Source organism: Acomys minous (assembly GCF_964271855.1).
Source record: "Acomys minous genome assembly, chromosome: 15".
Classification (NCBI taxonomy): Eukaryota; Metazoa; Chordata; class Mammalia; order Rodentia; family Muridae; genus Acomys; species Acomys minous.
In genome coordinates, this window is record NC_140497.1 from 59124819 (window position 1) to 59147683 (window position 22865).

At 42.7% G+C, this 22865-nt stretch overlaps 1 protein-coding gene across 1 annotated transcript in view; it reads right to left on the reverse strand.

The window, feature by feature from the left end:
* CHIC2 (cysteine rich hydrophobic domain 2) overlaps positions 1-22632 on the reverse strand; it is a 32330-nt gene extending 9698 nt beyond the window's left edge. Inside the window, exons 1-3 of the mRNA XM_084759747.1 lie at positions 22152-22632; positions 9095-9149; positions 8814-8969 (exon numbers count right to left, since the gene is read on the reverse strand). Of these exons, the coding sequence (XP_084615873.1) occupies positions 8814-8969; positions 9095-9149; positions 22152-22270 (330 nt within the window). The 5' untranslated portion in view covers positions 22271-22632. The remainder of the gene's footprint in view (positions 1-8813; positions 8970-9094; positions 9150-22151) is intronic.
* Between the last annotated feature and the right edge of the window lie 233 nt (positions 22633-22865).

A 22865-nucleotide genomic window follows, 5' to 3' on the forward strand; every position in this document is an offset into this window, starting at 1 on the left:
AAAAGCTGCACAACATTTTAAGGAAATTAATATTTGATGATAATATTTGAGAAAATTCTGTGGTAAGATTCCTTAAAACTAAACTAAAAAAAAAAAAAAAGCCAAATAACTTTCATTAAGATAAAATACCATTAAGGAGTTCTGGGTTTTGTTTTGTCTTAGAACTGATAGTGAGAAAAGAGTAAAAAACTAAAAGACACCTCCTGGCTGATGATATTAAACAACGGGAGAACAAGAATATAACAAGCACACGTGTGCCTTGCCACTCAGGGCCTGACCAGTAAGACTTGTGGCAGCTTGGACTACTTTCATTTTACATATAAAAATGGAATCTTCCAGGACAAGAAATTTAAAGCTACCCTACAACACAGTAGTGCTGATCTAAACCCAAGGTTCCATTATAGAGCTGTCAACCTTTCCATAATAGGACAGAGCTATGAATATGTAAAGAAGCCGGGTGTGGTGGCGCACGCCTTTAATCCCAGCACTCGATAGGCAGAGGCAGGCGGATCGCTGTGAGTTCAAGGCCGGCCTGGTCTACAAAGTGAGTCCAGAACAACAGGGCTCTGTTACAGAGAAACCCTATCTTGGGGGGAAAAAAAGAAGAAAAAGAGTGTGTAAAGAATATGTTTCTAAAGCTATCCTAACAGAAATATCAACTAAGACATGCAAGTCACCTAAGCTACCAACATCTGCCTTAAATAACCAACTCACCTAAATACATATTTAATATATTTTCCTATTTCCCCCATTTTCCCAGCCCTTGGATTCAAACACATCTGTAAGGTCCTAGTAACACTGCTAAACATTCACAATATTTTTATTTTAATTAAAAACAGATGATCAAACAGGGCAGGAAAATGAGTACTTAAAATTCCAGAACTTAGAGGAGGCTGAAGCAAAAGGACTAGGCCACTCTGGGCACTATAATAAAACCCTATCACAAAACAAAACAGAGCATCAGTACTATCCACACGAATGCCTTCATTTATATAAGAGCCACTTTCTTTACAATGAAACAGCAGTAAATACGCTGTTCATGTACAAGCAGTCTTTTATGAGAGCTCTTTTGAGTTTCTGATTTAAGAATTCAAAAGAAATCTAAAATAGAGATCTCAGTTAAGGTTTTAACTACTTGTTTGCCTTGTATTTTATACTGAAAAGATAATGATTAAAGAACAGAAATCCCCACAGATCCAATATCTAGGACTAGATAAGAAAATGCAATTCTTTCAGTTTGGTTTCCTTTTCCCTGCACTGCATTAACTCATTAAACAGCACTCTTAATCTTTGCTTTCTCTTTAAGATGATTTTTATTATTTTTAATTGTGTAGATGCATGCATCCGTATCTGGATACATGCACATGAGGACAGGTGCCTACAGAGGCCAGAGGCATAGGAGTCCCTGGAGCTGGAGCTGGCATTACAGGCAGCCACAAGCTACCTGATCATGGGTGACCAGAGCTGAACTGAAGTCCTCTAGAAGAGCACAAATGTTTTTAATGGCTGAGCCATCTCTCTAGCCCACTCTCAATCTCTATATGAGTAAATTCACACGGTTTTTTAAAAAGACAGAATGGGGGGGGGGGGGAAGCTCCACTAGAAACTGTATTAGGAAGGACTGGTTAGAAGGTCAGAACCTGCTGCAGTGGTTTGAATAAGAATGGCCCTTATGGGCTCATATACTTGAATGCTTTGTCAGCAAGGAGTGGCCCCATTTGAGAAAGATTAGGATTAGGAGGTAGAACCTTGTGGGAATAGGTATGACCTTGTTGGAGATAGTGTGCTGTTGCAGGCAGGCACTGAGGTCTCAAAAAGCCTCACCAGGCCTTTAATCCAGCACACGGGAGGCAGAGGCAGGTGGATCTCTGTGAGTTCGAGGCCAGCCTGGTCTACAAAGTGAGTCCAAGACAGCCAAGGCTACACAGAGAAACCCTGTCTCGAAAAACTACCAAAAAAGAAAAAAGCCACCCCAGGCCCAGACAGTCTCGGTGACAGGCGGTGCGCCCCAGCCTGTCAGAAGGTAGCCCTCAGCTGCTTCTCCAGCTGGCAGGCATGCCCCTGCGGGAGGACAATGGGTGCGTCTCTAATACTCTAAGCAGGCCAGCAGTTAAAGACTGTCTTTTACAAGAGTTGCCTTGGTCATGGTGTCTCTTCACAGAAATGGAATAGTGACTAAGACAGAACCCAATAAATAAAGTTCCCAAACAAAGTCTTATAAAGTAAAACAAAGCTAAGTGTAACACAGTGCACATCAATAATCCTGGCACTCAGGAGGCACACACAGGAGATTACAAGTTCAAGGCCAACATGCACTGCTTGAACTACACCAGGCTAACTAATTTTAGTTACTTATTTTTTAAGTAAAACACAAGAACTAAGATGTGGTTAATGGAAGAACACTGATTTAGCATGCACAGGCCTTATATTCTATCTCAAGCCTTGCAAAGCTAAAAACATAAAAGCAAAGATTTAAAAAAATGACATAGAAGCAAAAGCCACGACTGACCCAGTGGTCTGCAAACTCTCAGGTGAATTCTATCACTGAGAGAAGTCAGAGCAGGGACATGGAGGTGGAAGGTGAAGCCAAGCCATGGAGGTGTGCTACTCACTAGCTTACTCCCCACGGCTTGCTCAGCCTGCTTTCTTATACCACCCACGCCCACCTGCTCAGTGACAGCACAGCCCCCAGTCACCGGGGCCCTCCCAGATCAATCATCAATAAAGAAAATGCCTCACAGACTTGCCCACAGGCAGATCTTACAGACATTCTCAATTGGGTCCCACTTCCCATAGCTTATGTCAAGTTGACATAAAACCAACCAACACAAGAGCAAAACGATCTCAAAAAGGAAATAAAATACCTGTAGGTAGGTAATAGCACTCCAGAGGAATGAGGCTAGACTTTCGGTCTGAGTGACTGGGAAAATAGGGGGGTGGGGGGCAGGGGCGGCTGTGGGCATGCTTTTGTCTTCCTTCCTTCACAGCATATTGGTATGAAGAGCTGAGCCTGTGGGTGTGAGTGTGCCTTATTTCTTCCTCTGTTATTGAAAATGATCTTTCCCAGAACACCTACTCTTTCCGGACTCCAGCACTGCCAAGACTCCACGTCTTTGGTTGTGATTACTAGCTTCTCCTTGGAGTGTAGATTCTGTACACTGTACACTGTAGTACAGTGTAGATTCTGAATACTGACCAGTGATTCAAGAGAGGCGGAGCAGGAGAGCACATGACGCCGGGTGGGCAGAGAGGTGGGGGATCCAGGAGTTGTGGAAGGAGGAAAATATGAAAATTTTTTAACAGAAAATCTTTTAAAGCTTTATTTTTAATTATGGGGGGAGGTGGCACATGAATGTGTGCTTGTTGAGTGCAGGTGACAGTGAAGGCCAGAAAAGGGCCATCAGATTCCCTAGAGCTAGAGTTATAAGTGGCTGTGAACATGGGTTCTGGGGACCAAATTCAAGTCCTATGCTCTTAACCACTGAGCCAAATCCCCAGCACCTAAAATTCATTCTTCCTCAATGAAAACTGGCCCGACTAGTCTCTTTCACAATTAAGCTGTAATATATGATTTCGTTCTTTGCACTGAGTACTTCAGTTCCAGACTGAACTACTCTCCAAGCACCAGTAAGGTTCAGGATCTCCACAGGTTCAAGAGTATTGACACTGTCGCAGAGGACTCTTCTCTTTGCAGGACACGATGCACAGACATACATGCAGGCAAAACTTTACACACACACACAAATAAATAAATTAATTAATTAAAAAGTCAGAAGTTATGTTACAAGCTGAGCTTAAAATTTACATGAAAAAAAATAAAAATAAAAAAAGATCTTGAGGGTTGGAGAGATAGCTCAGAGGTTAAGAACACTGGCTGTTCTTCCAAAGGTCCTGAGTTCAATTCCCAGCAACCATCTGGTGGCTCATAACCATCTAAAATAAGATCTGCTGCCCTCTTTGCAGGCAGAATACTATATAAATACTAAATACATCCATCTTTAAAAAAAAAAAAAGATCTTGAAGAAGAACAAAATTTCAGGGCTTGGAATGTAGCTCAGTTGTTCCAGCCCTGCCTAAATTGCATGAAACAGAGTCAGCTCCTAGCCCGACAAACCAGATGTGGTAACACACCTGTAGTCCTGGAACTTGGAGGCAAGAAGATCAGGGGGTTACAGTCATCTCAAAAGGAGGGGACACACAAACTTGGAAAACTCATCCCACTGATTGCTAATCTAAAATAAATAAGCTATAGTAAATAAGACACTATGATATTAAGGCTAAGATCAACATAACTGGAATACAAGGCATGGTGGCGCATGCCTTAAATCCCAGAACTCAGGAAGGCAGAGGCAGACAGATCTCTGTGAGTTCAAGGCCAGCCTAGTTACAAGAGTCCAGGACAGCCAAGTCTACACAGTGAAACCCTGTCTCAAAAAACCAAAGGGGGTGGTGCGGGGACAAGCACGACTGATTGATTGATTGTTCAGTTAATACTAAAAGGACCGTCTTTGCCACCAAAGGTGCTACAAAGTCTAAAGAATAATACGTCAAAACATGAACTTTGACCTCTTCTTGTCATACTTACACAAAATACAGGAGAGATCAAAATCTTCACAACTTTGCTTTAGACAAAATAGTAGACATGATAGTAAAGCAATGTTTTTGTTGTTATGGGGGTTTGTTTAGCTTTTTTGTTTTGTTTTCTTTCTTTCTTTCTTTCTTTCTTTTTTTTTTTTTTTGGAGACAAAGTTTCACTATGATGATCTGGCTGGCCTGGAATTCACTATGTAGACCAGGCTGGCCTTGAACTCAGAGCTGCCTACCTCAACGTACTAAGAGCTGAGATTTGTATGTTTGGCATAAAATTTTTTAACTGATGAATGAGACTTCACCAAAATAAAAAACTCTGGCTCTGCTAAAGTCTTTGATAAGAAAATAGAAAAGACAGAATACTATAATAATGATGATGATGATGATGATGATGATAATAATAATAATAATAGATAGATAGATAATAATAATAATAACAACGACACATACCTACCAAGGTACTTACGTCAGGATTATATTAGACACTCTCAAGCCTAGCATAGTGGTACATGCATTATACTTTCAACTCCCAAGGCTGAGACAGGACAGTACAAAGTTCAAGCCTCCGTATGGGTTATATAATGAGATTATATATTATATATCCAGATTCAACAAAGGAAACAACCATTTTAAAAGTCAGACATTTAACATGGTTCAGAGGTTAAGAGCACTTGCTATTTTTGCAGAGAACTGGGGTCGATTCCCAGTACTCCCATGAAGCTCACAACCATCTGTAATTTGGTTCCAGAAGATCTAACACCCTCCTCACACCTCAACAGGCTCCTATACAGTACACATAAATAAACACACACGCACACACTAACACACATTTCAAAGCCTGGTCATTCTGAATGCTAAGTAAGCACAAATATATACATCCCAACAAATATCCTGCTGAGAACAGGACTTATAAAGGCAAACAGGTCTGAAAATCTACGAGGCCATTTATATGTTGGTTGCAGGTGATATCTCCAAAACCAAAGGGACCACACAACACAGCTGGTCTAAAATAAAAAGTTTATGTCCAAGGTAAAATCAAATTCTACTTAGGTAAGAGATATGATTTGTTCAAAGCAAACAATAACATAATCCTCCTGGTGACAAACTGAACAGAACCAGTATAATTTGGGATTATCAGAGCCCATGGAAACAGCAGCATGGTTTGCGTCAAATTCCAAAGCAACCCTCTTGCTTTCCCCTAAGGCCGCTGGACATGAATCTGTGTGATGCTACATCTCTCAAGGATTTAAAGTAATAACAAGTAGATAAGTAAAAGGAGGTTTGAGCTCTTAAAAAAATAAATAAATAAGAAGGCTGAGTGTGGTAGCACATGCCTTTAATCCCATCTGTAACATGGGAGTGAAAAGCAGGTAGGGCTTTCTGAGTGCGAGGCCAGGCAGTTACAGTGAGACACCACGTCAAAAACAGGAGGAAGAGGGCAATTTGTTTCAACTAACTTTATCTTTCGTTTCTTCCTTTGTTTTGTTTTTGTATTGCTAGAGTCTCAGAGCCTTGCACATTGTAGGTAGGCACTCTACTCCTGAGCTATATATCCCACAGGCCTCAAATACTATAAAAGCAAGAAAGTAAGTGGCAAATAAACACAGTATCATTACTTAAAAGGACAGGGTAACTGCAAGTACCATGACGTATCTTTCAGAACAACTGCCCTCTCTAAACATTACCAAGCCCTGGCAAGGACACTGAGCAACTACACCTCCCACACAACGCTTGTGTGAATGCAAAATTACTTGCTCACATTTGAAAAGAGTTTTGAAGTTTCTCATAAAATAAAGCACAAAATTGCTACATGACTCAGTAGCTCCACTCCTATCTTCACGTACGAATACAGCAAGTCTTACTCAGAACCACCAAAACCACACACAATCCAATGTCTTCACACTGATGAATGGATAAACCAACTCAGAAAGGCTCATCTATACAATGGCATATATATAAAATGGAAACTACCTGCAATTAAGAAGGAATAAACTACTAAATATGAAACAAAACAGATAAATTTCAAATGTGCTGAGCTAAAACAAAGAAGTTGGGATCAAAAGTCTACATAAACTGGGTAATTTCCACAATATTGTTCTCTGACCTCTATACACTTGCTGAAGAACCTTCACCTCCCTCGCTCAAATAATAAAAATTCTTAAAATATAAACACTTCAAATATTATAATCAACAATATGTAAGTAGTTCTATTATAAAGGTATCATTTCCTTTCTATCAATAAAATGTATTGGCTCAAAATTTTTCAGTAGAATATACCTCTAACCTTATAATAGAAATCAATTGGAAATTAAATGTTTCCTTCATTTCCTTGTCATTATTTGCCACCAAAATTAAATGTTCCCATAGAAAAGCCTGGTTGATATCCCTCCTTTGGAATTTGAGGCTGGCCTTAACTATTATGTGGCAGAACTCACAATCTTCCCCCATCTCAGCCTTACGATTATTGGGATTCCATACCTGAGTTACCACACATGGCTGAGTGGTATTTTAGTTTCATACGTATAATTTTCAAAGATAACAAAAACAAGGGCACTGTGTTGGGCATGGTGGTATATGCTAGAGCATCTGGGAGGCAGAAGCAGGCAGATCTTTTAGTTCAAGGCTAGCCTGATATACACAGTGAGTTTCAGGCCAGCCCAGTTTACAGAGTAAGACAATGCCTTCCAAAGAAAACAAAAGCAACCAAAAACCACTTTTGATTTGCATTATTTTAGCATGTCAGTAGCAAACATCTTGGAACTTTTCCTTATAAGTAGTAGAAATTAGGTCTTAGGATTATTTTTTCCTAGTCAAAGAGTCAGAGTATATTCATTATAGAAAGCCTGTAAGATACAAAAGTAAAATGACTTCCCTATTATTTTACTATAACCATTTTATTTCCGCTATGGGTATTTTCACAGTACTAGTAATAGCATTAGTCATCCCATCCTGACAACTTCTGTAATGGGTTGGATTTGAAGTATTCTCCCCCACCCCATCCCTCTTATGTTAGGGGCTGTAGACTCGGTGGTGGGGAGCATGGGCTGCTCTTGCAGAGAACCAGGGTTCAATTCCCAGCACCCACATGGCTGCTCAAAAGCATCTGTAACTCTACTTCCAGGGAATCCGACACCTCTTCTAACCCCCACAGGCACCAGGGATACACGCTGTGCACATATACACACAGTCAAAACACTCAATATGCATAATATATCAGCCACACAGCACTGCTTGGGAGATTCTGTACCCAGAAAGGTGATTTAGATCATGGGAATATGACCTACTCAACAGATTAATCACTTATGGGTTCCTAATATGATGGCCTTTTGGAAGGTGGATCAATGGCTAGAGACCCAGTGGAGCGGGCAGGGCTCTGCTCTCAGGCCTGCATCTTGTTCCAATGGCATTCCTCCCTCTCTGACGCCTGGCAACTGTGAGGCAAGCAGCTCTGCTCAGCCAGCATGACATGTTTGCTTAGACAGGCAGAAGTAATGAAGCTAGCATAGCAGTTCACGGACTAAATAAAATCTCTAAAACACGAGTCAAAGCATGCACTTCCTCCTTTGAACTGTTACTCTCATGTATCTGAAACAGCACTGAAGCTGACGGAATTTCTCAGAAGATGTTCAGCCAAGAGCTTTATAAATACTATTTCATTGTATCCTCACAACAGTTTGATTCCAATCATAGGTAAATACTATCATTTTATAGTTTATATCAACCAGATTTTATAAGGTTAAGAAATATGTCCATGGACACAGAAGTGGTAGAGCTGAGTTCAGTACCCTTAAACCGCTCTAGTCCACAATTAACACAGACATAGACATAACGCTGCAGTCTTCTTTGACCATAATTTCCTTTTTTTGTTGTTTTGATTTTTTGTTTTTTGAGACAGGGTTTCTCTGCGTAGCCTTGGCTGTCTTGGACTCAAACTCACAGAGATCTGCCTGCCTCTGCCTCCCAAGTCCTGGGATTAAAGACATGGACCACCATGCCCAGTTGTGACCATAATTTCTTAATGTATAAAAATTATGAATAGCTTTTACATAGCTGTTTTATAACATATGGCTATATAATTTACTTAATTAATCTTGCTTTTCCAAACTATACTATTTCTGTATTAATATTTAGAACAGTATAGTTCACTCAACAGAAAAAAAAAGGTAAAATTAGGACTTGTTGCACACATCTAAATGTAAATTAAAAGATGTAATTTAACTTACTCTTTTACTGAGGCAAATAACTGGCCACATACTGCACCCTAACGTGCAGCAGCAACACAGGCAGCCACAAAGCAACCACCGCACATTCACAGGAAGATTCTTCCTAAGGCAGCTGTTAACTCTGTTGATGCTGGCTTTGAATTCTTCAGGAGCTACCTAAAAGTAAGAAATGTAACACTGAGATGCTGAATGATGAACGGCTATAAGCACATATTTTTTTAATTTCTAGGAAAAACTAATTTAAGATACATAAAAAGTAGATCAATAAGAGAGACACTCACTTTTCCAGTTAATGAAGAAGGGAATTCTGATTCAAATTTGTTGCTCAGTCCAAATCTGTTTTCAAAAAAGAAAAACTGTGTTATTATGTCTCTGTGGCAACAGCACAGGAGCTTGAACTACCTAACCTAAAGGTGGGAGAACAGAATAAGGGCCCCTCCACAGAGCGGGTAAGGAAGGATCAAGGGCTAATGCTGTTATAAGTAAAAGGTCCCAGTCTCTAGATATCACTAACAAAGACTGGGGGCCAGATGCTGGGGGTGAAAACCTGCTAGCTCAGAGAGACAGGGAAAGCACCCAGCTGACCTTCCTCCTCAGCTCTTGTGCCAGAGGGAAAATAAAAAAAGCTCACTAGCTCAGCTGATAGCCCAGAAGGAAAAGTCAAAATTCTAAAAGCCAAAGAGCTTGCTAGCTCAAACCTCAAAAAGCCCCTTCTTCTTACCCATGCTGTTTTAAATACCCTTCAACTCAAAGCACCTCCTACTCTTTATCCCTGCCAGCTGGTTTCTTGCTCCACCTCATGACCTAGGGCTAACTTTTTTCAATCCTATCTTCAGAAAACGCTTCGATTAAAGGTGAGTGCTAGGGCTGGCTAAGCCGCAGCATAATCAACTTGTTTACAATAAACAGAAAGCTCTTGGATTAAAGGTGCCTGTTAGGGCTGAACCACACCCAACAAGAAACAGGGCTATACAGTTCACCATCTCAGGGCTCACAATAGGTTCAAATGTCCTCAACAGTCTAAGATAGAAAATCATCATAATGAGCAACTTACAAAATGTAGCATACAAAGAGAATTCCCACGGGAATCAAAACTTTTACATAATGATGCACAATGTTAAATAACCAGTGATATGTAAGTAAAATAGATGGCCTATTTCATTTGCACTACCATGTATACTTTAAAAGCACTAAAGCAAAATATTTTAATCAGCAAATTGTCTAGCTTTCACTGTTTTGAACTAACAGTGCATTTTGTCATTTAAGTAACAAACTACCAAAATCCAATTGCTTCAATTTATTTCACTCTGAACCAAAAATATGTGTTCAGTGTTTACTTGCCTTGCTTCTGAGTTGTCGTGCTATTCTAACAATGAAAGTTTAGAAATATTTTACAGTAATATTAATTACAACATGTGTGACAATGCGTTAAGCTAAAACCATATACAAGACATGATAGCCCAGTAAGCTCATTACTTGAACAACTAGGACATCTCTACCCTGGAGGTGAGCCCACAAGTGGGCATTTGCCTTAAGTGCACTTCATCACAGGAACAGGACCCAACAGGGCGGCTCAACTCAGACACAGCTTTTTTTTCTCTTGATGAATATGAATATAAGGTATTAACATATATGGTATCATGGATAAGGGCTGAAATACACAAAAAGCACTTAAATTTAAGTCAAGACACAGTAAAATTGTGAGGCCTGAAAAGTCAAGAGTGAACAGCAGAGTGGGAAGCAGAAGCGGTCAGGTGAAGGAGAAGTAAGCAGTCAGCAGCTCACTGCAGCAGCAGAAGCTGGGTCATTATGAAGGCAGATCAGTGTGACAGGGCACCAGACCAGGGAGCAGGGAAAACGTCAGAACCGATCAAGTCCAGCTGTAGGATGCTAAGTCCTGCCTCTCCCAGTCCCCAAAGCATTCTTAACCCCCTTGAGAACTTAATAGACTCTCTTCAGTCATATTTTTAAGATCTCATAATTATAGTGGCAAATCCTCTCAAGATAATCCCTAGTGAAAAATGCAAAAATAAAATATTGTCTAAAATTTAATGTAACTACTTATGCACAAAAACAAAAGCCAAATCAATCCAAAGACTAATGGTAGTTAATCCTAGAGAATGAAGATTATGGATGACAATTTTTACCTTCATGTTTTCCATGAGTTCTCAAATAAATCCATTAGTATTTCAGGCTACATTTAAAGACTAAGGATTCCCAGAACACATATGAAAGCCAGGCCCAGCACTGCCAACTCTGCACTTGGGGGTGGGGAGGAGACGGCAGGACAGGAAGAAGCACATGCACTTCAGGCTCAGTGAGAGCAACAGGGAAAAGACAGCCCAAGTCTACCGCTTACACACACATGCATGCATGCACACATACACTCAAATGCACACTTGTACACGACATTTTAGAAGTACATATAATACACACAACACAAATACACACACCAAGGGGGAGGGGAGAAAAAGAAAAAGCTAGGAACAATTACACAAAAAACATGTACAAGAGACATGGCGATATTTAGAGTGTATTTCAGGGCTGGGAGTGTAGCTCAGTCAACACTCACGCAGTTGTCTGGCGCACAGGAAGCCCTGGGTTCAGTCCCTAGCACTACATAAACTAGGTGTGGTGGCATACACCAAGAACACCAGAATTCCAGAAGTGGCAGCAGCAAGACCAGGAATTCAAGGCCACCCCTGAGCCCAAGACATGAGAACCTGTTTTAAACAAAAGAACCCACCAACCAAAAACAAAGAGTGAATTTTAAAGTGCTTTTGCTATTTTGGTTTGATGTTTTTAATGTACATTTTGTTCATTATTCCCCTCGCTCTTATCTTCCCATTCCCACCCTCCCTCTTCTGCCCTATTCCGCTCCCCTAGACCTCTGACAGGGGGTGCCCTCCTACCCCACTGTCTGGCCACAGCCTATTAGGTCTCAGCAGGATAGCCTGCCTCCCCTTCCTCTGTGTGCCCACCAGGCCATCTTTCCAAGAGGCAGTAACCAAATCGTGGCCACCAGAGTACATGTGAGAGGTTCAGCAGCAGCGCCCCTCCCCCACACCCCCACGGAGACTCGGCTGTCCATCAGCTACAGCTGAGCAGGGGGTCTTGGTTCTCTGCCTGCATTGTCCCTGGCTGGTCCATAGGTTTGTGCAGCCCCACCCCACACCACAGCACCCCCTTGTCCAGATCTGCGGGCCTTGACGGCCTCCTGGTTTGGGGTTTCTAATGTTTCTTTGTATGTAGGCATCTCAGCATATGCACATACTTGGAGGCAGACACGGGAAGTCAGGAAGCCTCCTTTACCACTCTCTACCTACTCTTAGACACAGGGTCTTTCTTCCTGAACCTGGGGTTTGCTCTTTCTCTGCTAGAAAGTTCCTGGGATTCTCCCTCTGCTCCCCTTGCAGCCTGAGTCACAAGCATGGGTGCAGGGGTCCCATCTGTGTCTAATGATCACACAGCAAGTGTTTGTTGTTGCTAATCAGACCAAGACCATTACATACTTCTCCACTGTTCTGTGCTTTTTAAAGATTTAATTGTTTTACGTTTTTGAGTGCTTTGCCTGCATGCATGTCTGTGCACTATGTGTGTGCATAGTGCCCAGGGGGTTCTGAAGGGGGTGTCAGATCACCAGGGCCTGGAGCTAGGGATGGTTGTGGGTGTTGGGAACTGAAGCCAGCTCCTCTGAAAGAGCAATTTACCAACCAAGGCCAGGAGGTAAATTGTAGAAAACACGATGATCTCAACTGAAATGTCAAGCATACAGCCAGCAATCCAATTAGGTAAGACAAAAATTGGCAAGTATGGAAAGCTAGTGTGGCAACTGGAAGAGCAACATTATCAGAGGGAATGCCTGAATTCTAATAGTGGTTTACACATCAATTCAACACAGTATGGGAAAGTAAACCTTCCCTGGAGTTTTGTCTGTCTCAGATAAGACAGCAGCCCGAAGAGCAAATCCTGTGCTGTCCTAATCTTCTGGTTTTTACAGTGCAAAGGATCACATCCAGAACACTGGCCATCACCCTCATAAAGCTTGACCCCAGAGCCAGCTCTGATTTGTTTGTTTGTTTGTTTTGGAGGTATATAGGCCAGTGTGCCACAGAACTAGTAAGTCTCCTATCTCAATCTTTCCACCTCATTTTTTAAACTTTAATATTCTGTGTGTTTCCGAATGGTGTGTGTGCTGGCTAGCTTTATGTCAACTGGACACAAGCTAGAGTTACCTGAAAAAGGAACCTCAATTTTAAAAAGGCTATAGGGCATTTTAAAATTAGTGAGTGATAGGAGAAGGCCCAGGCCATTGTGGGCGGTCGGTGGTTGTGGGTTCTCTAAGAAAACAGGCTGAGGAAGACATGAGAAGCAAGCCAGTAGACAGCACCATGCATAGCCTCTACATCAGTCAGGGGACACCTTGGTGAAGCCAGGTCTCTCCTTCCACCTTTGCATGGGCTCCAGGGATCAAACTCAGGTCGCTGGGCTTGGAGCTTATACACTGAGCCATCTCGAGAGCCCAACTCTCAGTACTGTTTTGTTGTGAGTTTTGTTGTTGTTGTTGTTTTTAAAGAAAGTCACTCTGGATAGCTTTGGCTGTTTTAGAGTTTGCAATGGAGAGCAGGCAGGCTTTGAACTCACAGAGATGCTCCTGCCTCTGCTTTCCAAGTGCTGAGATTAAAGGCATGGACTCAAATTAAAAAAGAAAAAAAAAACTGCAAAATTTAAGGGTTAAGTAGTACAGTTGCTATACAATGGGAAATGTTTTAAGACTTTATTCTCAGTTAAAAAAAAAGTTTACTGAGGCTTTCTCTCTTTACAAGACACATGTCTGAAGTGCATGTTCTAGAGTAAGGTGTAAAGGCACATTCCTACTGTAAGCCCGGAACCAATGAGACTGAAGTGGGAGGAGTTGGCGTTTAAGGCAAGCCACCAACTACACAGCAAATCCTAGTCATTCGAGGGGGGCAGGGAACAGACAGACACAAAGTTTGTACCCTAACATGTCTGGCAAATTCATGTTCTGACTGCAGACAATTATCAAAAAGGAATAACGTGGCACAGGATAAGGAGAAGATGGAGAGTTCTGATTTTAAGTAGTAGGGTAAGCCTCTTACTGACAGAGATCTGAAGATGAGAAGGACCCAACTTCTATGTGTTGAAAGCAAGATTTAAAAAAAAAAAAAAAGAGCTAGTTAGGACAGAGGACCTAGGTCAGAAATACCCCTAGACTAATTCAGAAATGGAAAGGAAGCCAGTTTAACTAGAACAGGGTTAGCAAGCAGAAGTAGGAAAGACGTCAGAGACGTGTCCACCCAGTAGGTCAAGTCCGGGAGGGTCCTGCAGACTACACAAGGACTCCACAGGAGACGTGGCTCCAGAGAGCTGACACAGAAGAGCACAGCTCAACTTTTATACAAGCATTATCATGACAGATGTGCCAGTGAGACTGTAAAAGAGAAAAGCAAAAGTGTACAAAGGAAAAGTAGTAAGTCTAAGGCAAAAGAAAGAGGTTTCAAAGAAAGAATTAATGGATTGCTTAACACACTGGATAGAGAAAGACATCTAAGGTGTGTCAACATTTCTGCTCTACGGGGGCACTGTACTGGCTGTTTTCTGTACATTAAAACAAGCTGATATCAGCTGGGAAGAGGATTACCTCAACTGAGAAAATGCCCCATCAGACTAGCTTATAGGCAAGCCTGTGGGACATCTTCTCCCAGTGTGGGAGGTCCCAGCTAGGTGGGTGATGTGGGTGTTGCCATGCCTAGGTAGGTGGTGCTGGGTTATTTAAGAATGCAGGCTGAGCAGGTATTGGGGGGTGGGGGGGCCAAGCCAGGAAACAGCACTCCTTCATGGTCTCTGCTTCAGTTCCTGCCTCCAGATTCCTGCCTCAGCTTCCTTAGAAGATGGACTCTACCAGTAAACCAAATATTTTCCCGTCCAAGATGCTTTGGTCATGGTTTTTACACAGCAACAGAAACAAACTAGGACAGGCATCTAAATCCAGTAGCTAATGACTGCTACTCCAGATAATCCACCACCTTCTTCTAGCTTCTTTGGGCATCTACATTTTCATAGCAAATACACACACACACACACACACACACACACACACACACACACACACCTTTCAAGGAATTTTTAAAAATCTAAATAAAGCCAGTACTGGGTCTACTATCAGCTGAGAGAATAAGAAAGCTACAGTTGAGACTGCTTTAGACAGAGGATTACGTATTCAGTTTTGGATAGGAAAAAACTCCAGCCTGGCACTCCTCTTAAAGACACTCAACCTTTAGAAACCCAGACTCACAGACTTTTACCTTCCATAGCTCTGACAAGACCTATGCACAAATGAACTATGTATTTCAGACTCAAACTAAGCAAATGGGCTGTGCAGACAGGATATGAAGACAGAACATATTTCCTAATGTTGGACTTTGAGCTCAATGGAATCAGACTTTTAGCTATTTTTGGAAATGAAATCATAAGTATGGAAGAAATTAGCAGACTTTGATGTTTATAAACCATGCTTTAATTTACCAGCCATCTCAATATGTGTTTGAGTATCAATACAGCACGACAAGGACTGAAAGATATAAACCCCCTGCAGCTGGGATAGATAGACAGACAGACAGACAGACAGACTCTCTCTCTCTCTCTCTCTCTCTCTCTCTCTCTCTCTCTCTCTCTCACACACACACACACACACACACACACACACACACACACACACACACACACGACACTCTCTACCAGAAGATACAAAACCCTTACAGCTGAAGAGGACACAAATTTTAATTATGTGACCATATTTTGAACCATGTTTAGCATTGTTCAGCTCTGTGGATAGATAATCTCATTCATTACACTAAAAAGCAAAACCTTTTTTCTTTTTTTTTTTTTTTTAATTTTAGGTGTATGGGTGTTTGTATGAAGGTAGTGTATACACGTGGGGGGGGGGGTGCGCGCGCTTACAGAAAAAAGACATTAGATTCTTGGAGACTAGAGTTACAGCCATGAGCTGGCCATATGGGTGCTGCAAATCCAGCCCATGTCTTCTGGAAGAGCAGTAAGAGCACTACTGCTAGAAAGTACACTTTTAGTGTCAGTCCCACGCCCTTGTGACAGGTGTGAAATCTCAAAACTGTAAGCCAAAATATAGCTTTCTAAATTAATTACTCTAGGCATTTTGTTACAGTAATGGAAAGCTTACTAACACAACAGACCACCAAAAATTGAAACTACAAATAACATTTCCTACTATAAAACGGCAGACAAAGAAAGCTGACATATATAAAATATATAAAAACTCTTTCACTGAACAAACCCAGGGCTGACTTCATCATAACCACAATGCAAGATCAAAGAGAAAACAGAAGGTTCTTGCCAATCGGGGTGGCACACACCTACAATTCCAGCACTCAGGAGGCAGAGGCAGGAGGAATTCAGCAAATTTAAGGCCAGCTGGAACTATAAAATGAATTCCAGGCCAGGGGAGCTTTGTGATCAACAAAAAGGAAAAAAAAGAAGTTATATCAGACTAGCCAACTCTACCGTAGGTAAGCTACATTGAAAAACTTAAAAAAAAAAAAAAAATAAGAAAAAGAGGGGGCTGAAGAGATGGCTCATAGGTAAGAGCATTGGCTGCTCTTCCAGAGGACCCAGGTTCAATTCCCAGCACCCACATGGCAGCTCACACCTGTCTGTAACTCCAGTTCCAGAACCTCTAACACCCTCACACAAACATACATGCAGGCAAAAACACACCAACCAAGCAACAAACAAAAAACCAATGACATAAAATTAAAGTAAGTAAGTAAGAAAAAGAAACTCTTTTTTCAGGGCCCATCAGAACATTAGCCCTTGGGACTCCAAGCCAGCTTTAAATGCAGATCTTTCCCTCAAATCTAAGAAATGATCAGATGCCAACACCACACGTATTGTAGTGAAGAATGTAATTCCACAAACATCCTTACTTCAAAATCATGAAGAAGATCTCTGCAGCCTGGCAAAGGTTGCTGTCTTGGCATATCAGCTGCCCATGGCAGGAGATTAAAAATAGTCCCCAGTCAGTGAGGGGAGAGCCAGGTTTTTTAACTTCATCCATCATAGAGCCAAAATCAAATCAAATGAATGACATATACACAAGTGAAAAATCAGATGGTAAAGGTATTTGCTGCTATGTTTTTCTGTGGGAAAGTTGCAAGATTTGATGGTTTATACCTAGAGCTGTAATACGTCCTTTATCTGCTGACCATAAACCTAGCCAGGCCACTCGCATGCCTCACCTGGAATGCTGCACAGCCTTGGCACTCTGACACTAACATTTCTCTCCATGGTGGAGCCACTACAGTACACTGGGTGTGCTCCTGGAACCTCTAACCATTACTTTATCCTCCTTGCTGGCCCCTACTGAACTCTCCAAGCTCGTGTCATGGCACACTCCTGCGAGGGTTCTGTGTGTGGTGGCTGTAACACGAATGCTTGGACTTTTTGGGTTTAAATCTCAGCATCCTCTAGACTCAGTGTGCTCTTCCTAAGCTTGTTGTATCGGTTCTTAGCACCTTCCCCCGACCATATCACTTGCCATCACGGTGCCCTTTGTTATTGTTCTGCATGGCCTGTTTTCATTTAAACTCACCTACTAGCTGTAAAGTGCACCAGGGGAAACTCCTTGTGCCTTTCAGAAGCCTGTATACTACCTGGCATGAAATGAGAATTTAAGGAATCCCTGTGGAGCTAGAGACACCGCTTAATTGGTAGTACTTGTCTACAGTAATGAAGCCCGGGGCCAGCTCCCCAGCACCACAAAAATAGATGTGAGAACACCAACAAAACAGACCAAAAGCACTTGCCAACTATAATGTGATGGTAAAGAATTAGAGCAGCCTTGGTGGTGCACATCTTTAACCTCTGCACTTGGGAGGCAGAGGCAGGTGGATCTTTGAGTTTGAGGCCAGCCTAGTTTACAGAGCTAGTTCCAGGACAGCCAGGGCACAGAGAAACCCTGTCTAGAAAAACAAACAAACAAACAAACAAATTCCTAAATTCAGTATGTAGAATAAATGTTTTGCTTTCTATGGTCTTCTCATAAGACAACAGTTTAGCTAGGTGGGAGGCAGCAAGGCAGCAGCTCACATCCGAGAAGTGTGCCATTAGAGCAGGGAGGTCTTAACCAACACAACCTCCGCATACCCTTCTGATAAAGCCTTCATCAGATTCAATCGTCCTTTAGTCAATCTGACCATCTGCTTCTGTGTTCAAGATCTTATTTTAAAGTAGAAAACACATGAGGGCCTACTAACACACCTAAAATCACAGGAGTAGACGGGGAAACTCATCTATATAGTTCTAAGGTAGCAAAGCTACATAAAGAGAGACACCCTGTCTCAAAAAACCCAAAAAGTACAAATAAAGCAGAAAAGTAATATATCATATTTTGGACTGATTTTTTTCAAAGGGTAAAAATTAATGAAAAATGTGTACACAGGAATAAAAATCAAATCATGATAATAATGTATTGAATGCCTATGATGAGTCCATGTCATAAAATTAAAGTTGTATTTCTGATTTGAAATACCAAAGTAGGTATTACCCCTTTGCAGATGAAAAAACTGAAGTTCAGAAAAGTTCATCTATGGTCAGAGGAGGTATCCAAGAACTGAAGCCATTATGACTGATGTCTTCCCATTGCACCACCCATTACATATGAAATATGTTTGGTGTAAGAAACACCTAGAGTCTCATTAGAAATAGAACACTTGAGAGAAGGGCATAGTGAGACATGCCTATACTCCCAGCTGCTCAGAAGGCTAAAGGTCAATTAGCATAACCAGCCAGGAGTTCAAATGCAGCCTATCAAAAATACATGTATGCTAGACTCCGCCTGGTGATTCTGGTTGGGTCAAGCAAGCAAAATAATCTTAGACGGAAAACAGTAGTGTACAGATACTCAGGAGCATCAGTTGTTCCGAGTTACACTTAAGGCTTAACCTTTCTGACAACAAAATCTAAGACGACATAATCTAAGCTACATAATGTATCAAAAACCTGCCAGGAGTGGTGGCTCAAGCAGTAGTCTGGAGGCTGAGCCAGGAAGACCGCTTAAGTGTCAAGTCACAGCAGGCTACAGACAGACAGACAGACAGACAGACAGACAGACACACACACACACACACACACACACACGAATGAGAGAGAGAGAGAGAGAGAGAGAGAGAGAGAGAGAGAGAGAGAAAGGGGGGGAGGGGAAAGGGAGGAATTGATTGAGATTAGGGGAGGGAATCGTGTGTGTGTGTGTGTGTGTGTGTGTGTGTCCGTGTCAGTGTCCAGCAGTGCCTCTAGTCCAGGCCAGCTTCAAACTCTTCGTTGTCGTCGTCTTCCAGCCTCCATTGGGATTGCCTCAGTTACTGCACCTTCATTCAAAGATTCTGAGTAGGGTTGAGCTCATGCTCAGCCAGAGCCTGTAACCTACTAACATATGAACTCACGGTGTCTTTCAAACTAAAAGACTGTATTTTTAGAGAAGTATTATTTGTTTAGAATACTACCTATCAACATGAATAAGTATGCACAATTTGCTTTTCACTATTTAGCCCCTGTATTAGCCGGTCATATAAAATTAAAGTATTAGTCAGTTTCACATCTGAATAGCACAAATCTAACTTCAAACTCTGAACTCAAATCATATGTAAATTTTCAAGTTCAAATACAAACTTTGAAACCTCTACTCATTGCTGTACTTCTCATCTGATTTTATTTTTGTGGGAGAAGTGCACGCCACAGTGCACATGTCGGGCTACAGGACAATGTTGTGTAGTCAGCTCTCTCCTTCCACCTTTGCACGGTTCCAGGAACCCAGAGGTCAACCCTGGTGGCCCGGCTTGTGCACTGAGGGCTCCCACACACTGCGGCTCTGTAGCGCTCATTTCTTTAAGTTTACCAATTAAAATTTAGTAGCTGTCCTATTAAAACACTTAGCATTTTTCCTTCATGTTCTTCATCAAAATAATTTCCTCTATAATTTATTTTGTTGAAGTTTGTTTATTTACTTACTTTTTTGTAAGACAGGGTTTTTCTATGTAGCTATGACTGTCCTGGAACTCACTGAATAGACCAGCCTGACCTGATTACAGTTGGTACTACAATCAGTTTATAATATCATTTATTTCAAAGTGGCAAAGGAAGAGTGTTTTAACAAATTCCTTAGCTAAAAGGAGTAGTAAGCTTACATGTTTTACTATAATTTTTACTTTTTTAAAGATTTGTCTTGTTTTTGTGTATGAGTGTTTTGTGTAACTGCTGTTATGGGTGGTTGTAAGCTAACATGTGGGTGCTGGGAACCGAATCTGGTTCTCTGCAGGAGCAATAAATGCTCTTGACTGCTGAGCCTGTTTTACTATAATTATCAATGGCTTTTCCTGTTTGTACTTATAAAGGAAAGGAAACTGAAATACATTCAGCAGCTTTAATAGCATATAAGCACCGATTTCAAAAGGCTTTGTATGTGCTAACTTGCCTATACAGTCTAGTATGCCTAACATCATACACAATGGTCATATATACACTTTATATTACATACAAATGTATATCACCACAATACAGGCTTAGGTTTTCACTGCACAAAGATCAATATATATATGCACACAGATAGATAGATAGATAGATAGATAGATAGATAGATGAGGATTTTAAGGAAGATCGCAGACAAGAAAAATGTTTGGAAATCTTTTGAGCCAGTGTCTCTCTCTCTGCAGCGCTGGCAGGCCTGTAACTTGCTATGTAGACTAGGTTGGCCTACAACTCACAGATCCACTTGCCTCTGCCTCCTGAGTGCTGGGATAAAGATACATACCACTATGTCCTTATTAAAGCACACATAGTCCTTACGTTTAAAGTAAGAAGAAAAAAGTTCCAAGAGTAAAACTAAATTTTAAATAGCAGGTTATGACACTAAAAACACTGTGATATACATTTAAACTGTTATTCATAATCGGCTATATTCCTTAATTAAGCTTGTGATGACAGTTAAAACAGATCTGTTATTATGGAGCTAAGTCTCATCTCCCTATCCAGGTAGTGCCACAATGATTATGCAGTGTTTTTACCTTGTTAAGTCACTTAAGTACACACGTAACAGGTGCTCAGAAACCAACGCATTACATAAGCGTCCCCAAACAACAGCATGGCTAGTCAGGATGACTGCTCTCAACAACACTGAGGAATGCAAGGGCTCTGCTGGCAATCTTAGGAGGCGGCTCTCTGGTTAACTGACTTATTCCCAGCACATCCTACTCAGCCTACATCAAAACACAATGAAAAGTGCTCCAGCCATCTTCAGACTCGCTGCCTTTTTCTATCAACGATACAGCGATACGCAAGTTCAGGAAGTTTGAGCTCTGACTTATTAACCGGAGATATCAGCTGCAAAAAGAGTATCAATATCCAAGTTGTACAAACTCCGGATTTATCAGGGAAATATTACAAGACTTGCAAAACTTCCTCCTTCCGGACAGCTCATTATTTGCTTCAAGTCTACATTCCTTTATTAGTCATGACCTTTCAGAGCGCTTTCATCCCTTATTGTTTGAATAATATTGGAATTTTGATGTTGCTATTAAGCCTTACAGGAACCCTTATCAAACAAGAAGCCAACCTAGAGGTCGTGCCCCAGAGCAGAACCATTACAGGAAACACAGTACTTGTCATTAATTCGTGGCAAACATATATCTTTCCGTTTTTACGTCCACCTGTAATAATTCTATCATATGTAATGACAGAAACTTGAAGTAGTTTTGCAGAAACTTACTCTCAAGGAACTGGGAAACCCTGTGAGTATCTGTCACTGATACTCAACAGCGAACCTCATTTCCCAATTGCCACTGAGATCTTACACCCCAGATCTGACCTCTGAGCCATATGTCAATAATAAGCTGTAAGTAAGGCAGAGTCCCAAAAAATAACGGGGGCGGGGGAGAGGGAGAGATTTGCAAAGGTGGATCCCATAAAATATATATGCACTTCCACCCCTAGGCTGTAGACATAGCCCAAAAGGCAGACCCGAAAGAGCCATCTTCCCTGCTGGGATCCCACACACCCCCAAGCCGTGGCGCCTGTGGGAGGGAGGGAAGGCAGTGTCTGTCCCCACTTGGGAATCCTAAATAAATGGAAACAGAGCAAGTTCTCACTTCCTGATTGCCGGAGCTTCCCGAAGGCCCCCGTCCCGCGCCAGTCATCGGGAACCCGGGGTTCAAGGAAGGAGGACCCCGAGGGGTACTGGGGCCCACCCAGCCCGCGCCCCCCGCCCTCGCCCTAGCCCTCGCAGGGCCTTACACGGTGACGTGCCCGGAGCCGCGGACCACCACCGGGTCGGGCGAGTACTTGAGCAGCTGCTCCTCCAGGGCCCGCTCCTCGTCCTCCTCCTCCTCGTAGATTTCATCGAAATCCGCCATCCCGCGCCGGCGAGCCCCCCGCCCGGGGCCCTAGCTCTGGGGCGGCCGCGGGGAACGGCTGGCGAGGCGAAGGGCGCGGAGGCCTCGGAGCTGGCGCTCGGCAGTGTCGACTGTGGCTACTGACGAGACTGGGTCCCGGCCGCCGCCGCCGCCGCCACCGCCGCCATTACCGTGGGCAGGAACAACAACACAATGTCAACATCCGCCGGGGCCGCCACCCCCGCCAGCGCCGCAGCCGCCGCAACTCCGGCAACCACAGCAACAGCCCGAGCCACCCGCAGCACAAGCAGCCGGCTACCGCATCGCGAGACTTCCCGGGAGCGCGGGCGGGCCGGCGGGCGCGGGCGCGGGGCGTGGGCGCGCGGGCGCGAGGGTGGGCGGGCGCGCGCACGCGGGAGGCCTCGCGCGCTCCCGAGACGCCGGCCTCTCCCTCCGCTTCCACTCGCGGCGCGGCCCCGCCCTTCGGCTCCGGGGTCGCCGACCCGGAAGGCGGCGTCTGTGAGGACCCGGGGCGAATACCCCGACTAGACTCTGGAAGCCAAGCTGAAGTAATCTCTAGCCCAAACAAGGACTGCGGACGAAGGCCCTGGCTGGG